The 8,345-nt window shown below is 44.1% G+C and overlaps 1 protein-coding gene across 3 annotated transcripts in view; it reads left to right on the forward strand.

The window, feature by feature from the left end:
• Gatad2b (GATA zinc finger domain containing 2B) overlaps window positions 1-4,488 on the forward strand; it is a 68,299-nt gene extending 63,811 nt beyond the window's left edge. For all 3 annotated transcript variants that reach the window (XM_051199354.1, XM_051199355.1, XM_051199356.1), the window contains exon 11: window positions 341-4,488. In XM_051199354.1, the coding sequence (XP_051055311.1) occupies window positions 341-474 (134 nt within the window). In that variant the 3' untranslated portion in view covers window positions 475-4,488. The remainder of the gene's footprint in view (window positions 1-340) is intronic.
• Window positions 4,489-8,345: the final 3,857 nt, after the last annotated feature.

Genomic DNA, 8,345 nt, shown 5'->3' on the forward strand with positions numbered 1-8,345 from the left:
ATGATCTAAGATTCTTCTCCATACTTAGTTGTCCTTAGAGCAGATCATTGATTCTTTCTATTCCTTTCAGTCATTTTTCTCTCACCACTATTTAACCTCTTTCTTCTATACTGTACTGTATCATTATTCCTGATAGTGCTGACATTCCTGGAGGAGTTCTTCCCCTGAAACTTGGGAGTTAAGAGTTTAGCTACTGCTAAAATAAAACCAGCTGAGGCTAGACAAGTGCCAGCCATTGCAGGTGTTTCCTCCCATCTCTACCTCTACAACTGGATAGGACAGAAGGCGATGTCATTTCTTCTCTTAATACCTGTCCTCTTCTTTTGTCTCCTGAATCTAGGTGTCAACATTGCATATTTGAACACTGGCATCGGAGGACATAAAGCCCCCAGTTTGGCAGACCGACAGCGTGAATACCTTTTAGACATGATCCCTCCCCGGTCTATATCTCAGTCTATCAGTGGACAGAAATAACGCCTGTTCACTTGTACTGCCCATCCTTGAATCCTTTACCCATTTTTCCTATTGCCCCCAACTTCCGTCGCATGCAGTGCCTGTACTGGTGCCTACCATACACGGAAAGCAAAACTGAAAAAACAGAAGACAAAAATAGACATCAACAAGAAAACACACGCCCTGCCACCTCCCCTTTATTTCACACTGCTGCGATCTGTTCTCCTGCTGCTCTGTCTTCTCTCTTCAATTTTCTTTAACAGTGAGGTGGACCTTTGCCTCTGATAGAGGTTAGAATGAGGTCCTGGGGAGAATCCAAGCCCTTTGATATTTGTTTCTAAAGTTTGTTTATGCTATAATTATTATCATTTTTAATTATATTGCGTGTCTTCCCTTTGTTCTGTGGACGGTTAACACCCCCTATCTTCTGTTTTCTCTCCTTCCCTATGTCCCTTCTGCTAATACTCCTTCTTTAAAAAAAAATACAAATATACAGTTCAATGACTACATGCAGATTGCAGTGGATCCTCAGCTGTCAAATAGGACATAACTAAGAATGTTAGGGACAGATTTTGAGTGCACTTAACCTGAGTTATGGAGTGGGTATCATCAAGCAAGTAGGAATAGCATCTCAGCTATGGTTGGTCAGGATCTGGACAGTTTGGGAGGCAATGTTTTAGTAATAAACTTGGGCTCTTTCAGAATAAGGAAAAGAGCTTGGAAGGAGAAGCTTAAAACATAAAACTACCTGTAGGGAGATGGGGAAAGAGGTGTGACACATGGTGTCCCAAAGAGGACTACGATCAGGTCCTGGCCTTTAGTTGCTGGGGTATAAGATTGGTCTCCTAATCCCAGTAAGGACACAGAAGTTTGTTCTAAGCTAACCATCCCAAGATTGTTCATTGTATTTTCTTTGTAAAAATTGTCTCACATCACATCTTCATACCCTCTTAACAAATGTTAATCTTCCTTAGGTGGCTGTGTGTCCTAGAAGTTGGAATAGGTATAAGTGAATCACGTGACAGAAAGAGAAATTAGACATAGAGGAAGAAGAGGTTCCTCCTAGCAGTCGAGATCCTCAAATTTTTCTATCCCTGTGCCCTCTTGAGTGCAGAGAAATAGGTATAGGCCCCTAATCAGGTTGGTGTCCTGCTCCACCTCTGCTATACTCATTGTAGATCCAACCTCTCAGAGCCAAGTAACTCTTGTCAAACCAGCTTTGGACCTCAGCTATATAAGTATTGTCTTCCTCAAGCTCCTCTCCCCAAAAATTTATTAATTTTGCCATCCCCCCCCCCCTTAGGCGCTACTAGTGTAGAGAATGAACTGAATTGTGCAATGTTGCTGTTCTGGGGTTAGGGAGGTTAGCATCCTATTTGCCCACACTGTGGCAAGGAGGAGGGGACCAAGGTGTTTTTGAGGAAAGGGAAGCCTGAAAATGAAGGGTTTCTGCTCTCCTCTGAGTGTACATGCACCTGCCTCTAGAAGCTCTAGAAGCCGTCAGAGTGTACTGGGGACACTCTGAGCAGATGTATGAGGAGTTGTGTGATGTTTTGCCCTTGATAGCCACCTGAGGAAATTCCCTCATTTTTATTTTTAAAAACTAAATAATTTTTTTAAAGAAGGCACTTTTAAAATTATTCACACAAACTGCACACCTTTCCCATAAAATTTGGGGGTAGGGTGGAAAAAGAAGCTGAAATCAAGCTCAACTTCCCTACTTTGGTCTCTTTTCCCAATACTCCAGTGCCACTGTGGGTGATTATACTGGCCCTACGGGCCTTCCTGGCTTTTTTCTTTCCTCCCTTTCCTTCAAATTCATTGAGCACTTAATAAAGGAGCAGAGATACAGCTGTGTCTGGGCTCCCTGAGTGGTGAAGTGACCTGGAAGCTAGATGCTAGTAACAAGTAGTTTGAGCAGGTCATTTCAAGTATTTTTCTGGGGAATGTGGTGTCCCTGACTGTAAGTGGTGGGGGGGTGGGGGGGGGCTAATGGAGCTGGGTCGGGATTATTTTAAAATTATATACATATATATATATATATAAAGATATATTCTTACATCTTTTCTTTGCCCTCTGTGCTTTGAAAGCACTGGATAAATTGATTTTGTTTTTCTCTTCCACAAAATGGGAAGATTTTAGGTTTTTTTTTTTTTTCCTTTGCTCCATTTTTTAAATGTTTTTCTTAGCAGTCATCTTGCCTTGTGGCATGTCTGTCTGACCTCTCCCTACCCCATGATGAAGTGCCATTTCTGTTAAGTCTCCCTGACCCCCAGCTGAGAGGTGCTCAGAGGTACAAGGTGCCCAAGTTTGTCAGTTGAGATTAAAAGGAACAGAGAATGTGCAATACTGTCCAGCTGGGGCCTGCCCTGCCCTGAGCTAGGTTCTCTCCATGGGAGCCAGTCCACTTTGAATAGGGTTTGGAAGTAAGGTGTATAGAAATGGGGAATGGTGAGGAAGGAAAGCCCATATAGTGCAGTGCCTGTGTAGGTGCTGAGGCCATAGGGCAGAGGGTGGAATCTTCCCTGTTTTTACCCTTCAGGGTCAATTACATAGAAGCTGCTTATTAACTCGTATAGCTCTGTGGCCCTTTGCTCAGTCGCTGAGGTTTGGTTTCTCCTCCTCTTTTTCCCCATCTTCATGTCCTTCCCAGGAATTAGTGAGAGGGGTGAAATCTTTCTTAATCATGGTAAAGTGTTAGCCTTCCATCTTCTCCCTTACTCCCTGCCCCTGTCTCCCTTTCTTCAAGCCTCTACATTTTATATCATTGATTGCCTTGTGTTCTTCCAAGCCTTTTTTATTTTTTATTTTTTTTTAAGCTTTTATCCTCAGTCCATGGGCCTTAGACACTAACCCTAATGCCCAAAGGATAGGGAGAAAAGGCCCTGAGTTCAACTGTCCTGTACCATTGGACTTTGACTCAGGTGTCAGTAGAGTGAAGATCTAACTCTGGCTTCCTCTAGACCCTGAGGCACTAAAAGCAGTCATTCATGGATGGTGTCTTACTCTGTAGAAACCTGAAATGTGTGGATTAGTGGCAAGGCTGGGGTGAAATTAGGAGACAGAGGTCCTTATTTGTCAGTTTTATTTTTGTCACTGACCATAGCATCTGAACTTCTCCCATCGCTAAATAAGTATTTTTCTTGCATTTTGGGATATATGTATGGTAGACATTTCTTTTTAAAGACACCGAGATAAATGTTTTCCTGCCTTGGTTACCTTCCCTTGCCCCTTTCAAAGTTATTAGCTATAGAACTGCTTTGTAAAGATGCTTCCTGATATTTACTTTTTGTTCCTCTCCCTAAACCATTCCCATTTCTCCCTGTTTTCTAGAAGGCGTAACCCTTCTCTCCACAGCCCCTTCCCCCACTCATCCTAGGCTCCCTTCCTTTCCATCAAGATCTTCATTAGCTTATGATATTTGCTGCCGAGATGTTATAACAAGGACTCATTCGTGTATATAAGCTATTTCTTGATCCATTTAAAAGGAATTGTACATTGTGTAGAAAAAAAAAAAAACTGAAAAAGAGAAAAAAAAAAAAGCCCTAGCCATGGATATTGTGAAACTGTGTTATGTCATTTTGTAATGTGCCCGTTTGTGTATGATCCGTGCAAAAGGGTTTCTGGGGAAGGGGAGGGTGTAGGGAGGCAGGGCTGTGGAGGGTGGGGAGAGGAGTGGGCCGGACCCAGCACTCTGAGACTGGCAGCTGCTCCAAACCCATCCCTCCTTAAAGATGCCACCTCCCCCACCACCCACCCCTAATTTGTGCCTTGCCCTCCCCACCCTGGAGTAATCCCTCCAGGTCACCAGCACTGCCTTGGCAGAGCCCACTCCCTACCCTAATGTGCTCACTCTTCCTACCCCCAGCATTAGGTTGATACTGTGGGGAAGTGCTGGAGGTTGGGAGATAGCTGAGGAGTGGGGCAGCTCCTGGGGGCATCGAAACCAAGTATTATTATGAATTGTAATTGTATTTGCACTGTTTTCCCCCTCTGATTGCATCAGCATATATACAATATACCTATATAACAAAATCCAGTGTCAAAGCTTTCTTATGCAAGAGATTTCCCCACCCTTCAGAAAAAGAACCTCATGGACCTCTGAAAGGTGGGCTGTCAGGAGATAGTAGTAGAAAGGAAGGATTCTAATCATTCTAAGGAAGTTACCTGCAGGTAACTGTACTGTAGGCTGTATGGATTGAGGTGAGGCTGGCTCTTAGGAATTACAGGGCTTCAAGATTGTAGTAAAGTAAGAATCCAGGACAGAGGGAGGCATAATGTGGATACCTGGGGCCTACTGACTTGCTGTGTGATCTTTGGTGGAACTCGGTGTCTTCAACCTGTGAAATGAGGGAGGAAGCCACTGGCCTCCATGCTTAAAATTCCACAATTCTTTTCTTGTCTGCCAAAAACAAAAAGCACCTTGAGGTGAGGGAAGCGCTGGGCTGAAGGACCAGGGAGGAAGTAAAGATTGACTTGTTGACAATATCCTTGGAAAGTTGCTGGCCCCCTGCTTCAGTGTTGATCTAGGAGAGGTGACAGTGATTGTAGGATATTAAACCAGTGGCATCTTGACCTTTGTGTTCTAGCCATGTCATACAGGAACCAGACTCCAAGCCTCACCTCACCATCAGAGTCCTTAAGGATGGTTAACCACTGAATGACCCCAGGTTGGTAATCTAGTTGCTGTCTTTGTGAGCTATAGGATGTGGAATTTCTCTCATCGTGGTGACAAGGAGAGCTCAGATGGAGCCCACATCTTTCCTTCTCTCTGAACTTCTCTCAGATCTCGTTAGAACTCCCAAAGGCAACTGTTCAGGAGTGTCTCCTTCATAAGCCCAATTTCTAGGCTGAGTGTTTCTACTCTTAAGTTATTGACTCTTAAGCCTGGAGAGAGCATAGGCTGATGGGTGAGGCCTTGGTGAAGGTGGAGGATAGATTGGGGTGGGTGGTGGGGAGCAGGGAGGTGGGGTGGGCAATGGCCTTCCCAGAGTAGGGTGGGTGGGAGGGGAACAAGACCCTTTTGCACAACTCTCTCTTAAGTTTCCTTTTTGTTTTTTTTTTTTTTTTTTTTTTTATTGTTGTTGTTTTTTTTTTGTTTTGTTTTTTCTTTTTTTGTTTTTTTTTTTTTCTTTTTCTGAATAACATTCTAATTTTCTGCATTGTGTTTGGGAAATAAAATGGAAAAACTAAGACTAATAGGAACTGGTTTTCAAAATGGAAATACACTCCCATCTGTTTCAGAGGCTGCTGCACATTTCAGCAGTGAAGATTCAAATAATAAGCTAATTTTTGGAGAAAGGATTAAAAGAAAAAACTTTGTAATATTTATCACTTGCAAGCTATGTTTAATAAAGAAAGGAATGGTTTCTAAGTTTTCCTGTGGCTTGTGCTTTAGTTGTGGCTGTGGTGGGAGAGTGGTTTAGTGGGAGAATCTGAGGAGTATTGATGGATGAGCTATGGCTTGTGCTCCTGCAGTCCCACCATGAAGCCTTTGGCTCCTGCCTTTTTTTTTTTTTTTTTTTTTTTTTTTTTAACTTGTGACTATTAAAGCCCTTACCCGCCTCTGCTTTTGTTCCTTTTCACCTCAAGGACCCTACTTGAACTATCTGACTCAGAGTACAGAGGTATTAGGAGTCAAACTTGGTATATACACCCTGACTGGCCCTACCCACCCCACCCTCACACACTTGAACTAGTCCAGTAGAGTATAACTGTTGGCTTTCTCTACACAGTGATCTTACCATCAGAGATTAACACCAAACCTTAACATTCAAAGTGCATCTTCCCCAGAAAGGCCTAGAATTGCTGTCTCAATCATTTTGGCCTCATTCCTCATTATGTTTTATTTCTTCTGTTTTTTAAATTATGTAATTTTGTTTTGTATGAATTGGTGTGAGGGTATCAGATCCCCTAGACAGGTCTAAGCTGCTATGTGGGTGCTGGTAATTGAAACCAGTTCCTCTAGAAGAGCAGCCAGAGCTCAAGTGCCCTTAACTGCAAGACCCCCTGTCAAAAAAGAGGGTGTCATTTCCTGGAATACTTGAAAGTCAGGACTGTGTCTAGCCCCTTAATGCTCTGCCATTTTAGAGGAGCTGATTTGGAAAGCAGAGCCCAGGCTTACTGGGAGCTTGTGTCGATCCTAGTGTTAACGCTACATGAGCACAGAAGAAACAGTATTTGTGGTTCCTTAAGCCATGGGCTTTTCCTTCCACCAGACCCTTTTGGGTTACACTGGGACAAAGGGAAAGGTTGGTGAGGTACTGGCTAGGGTTTGTCTTTATAAAGGAAGACACAGCTAGGTGACAAGTGACCATTTGCTGTTGGGTATCAGAGACTGGAAAATGGGGGTGTCAAAATTTTGAGGTGTCTAAAGCCTCTGCTTATTCTAGCAAGGGATTCTAGAACTGAAACTCTGACTATTCCCTTTAGAAATAGAAATCAACCCACCTAACTTGCTGGTACACACCTTTAATCCCAGCAGTTGGGAGGCAGAGGCCAGCCTGGTCTACAAAGTGAATTCCAGAACAGCCAGGACTATTATACCGAAAAACCCTGTCTTGAAAAACAAGAGGAAATAGAAATCAAGGGATTGCAGAAATGGCTTAAGGTTAAGATCACTTTCTCCTCTTGTAGAGTATTTGGGTTCAATTCCCAGGACCCATGTGGACGTCCAAGAGCACCAGGCATGCACACAGCATGTGCATGGGTGTATATTCAGGCAAAGCATTCGTTCCCATAAAGTTTTTTGTTTTGTTGTTTGGGTTTTTTTTTTTGTTGTTGTTGTTGTTTTTTTGTTTTGAGACACTTGCTCTGTGTAGCCTTTGTTGTCTGGAACTCATTCTATAGACTAGGCTGGCTTTGAACTCAGATCTGCCTGCCTCCACTTCCCTAGTGCTGGCACACTGGAGAGCCCCATGCTGCCACTGCCTAGCCAAATCTTAAAAACTGACTGCTGGGCAGTGGTGACACACGCAGGGTAGGCAGATCTCTGAGTTTAAGACCAGCCTGGTCTACACTGAGTTCTGAGAAACCCTGTCTTGAGAAACAAAACCAGCTTGGCATCAGGATTCTCTGCCCAACCACAAGCCTCCAGCTCCATAAGGGAACTTAGACCCCTCTTGATACCTGTCTGATCCATCCAGTTCCTCGAGGAAAGCAGAGGTGGCTGCAGAAACTGAAGCAGGGCTAGGGAAGGAGACTGCCAAACTGAACAGCAATGAAGAAGCCTGAGAGAGGGCAAGCAATCTCCTGGAAGACCCATCAAGAGTCTAGAAGGGTATGACTGAAGTAGGTAGGGCCCATAGAGTGACTTTTAAGGGCACATCATTTGGGCAGAGCTGGACTACAGCCAAGTACTCCTGGGCCTTGTGCCCAATCTGAGTGAAGGCCTTTCTCGCCTACACAACCAGCTTGCAGTGGCCAGAAGTGAAGCAATGGCATGTCCACCAGAGGGGGTAGCTCTTCCACAGAGATGAACAAAGCCATTCCTTGCAGATCCCTGGGTTCCCTAGCATAGCCCTGTGGCCACTGGCCTGATTGGAACCCATGCTGTTTTTTGCCTCCAGTTGGTAAATAGCCTCACCTTCAACAGAGACTCTTGGTATGCTAAAGAAAAACAGGCCCAGTGGTGGTGGCACTCCCAGCGCTCAGGAGGCAGAGGCAGGCGGATCTCTTGAGTTTGAGGCCAGCCTGGTCTAGAGTGAGTTCCATGACAACCAGGGCTGTAACACAGAGAAACCCTATCTCAGAAAAACAAAAAAGGAAAAGCAAACAGCCAAAATTCATAGGCTAAAGGAGTGTTCCTAAAGGATAAAACTGAGACCCACTCAGGGAAAGAAAGGCACATCTCTTGTATGGAGCAGTAACTGGTAGAGCAGGCAGAGGCCAGA

This window comes from Phodopus roborovskii, unplaced genomic scaffold, assembly GCF_943737965.1.
Source record: "Phodopus roborovskii unplaced genomic scaffold, PHOROB, whole genome shotgun sequence".
In the NCBI taxonomy this organism is placed as follows: Eukaryota; Metazoa; Chordata; class Mammalia; order Rodentia; family Cricetidae; genus Phodopus; species Phodopus roborovskii.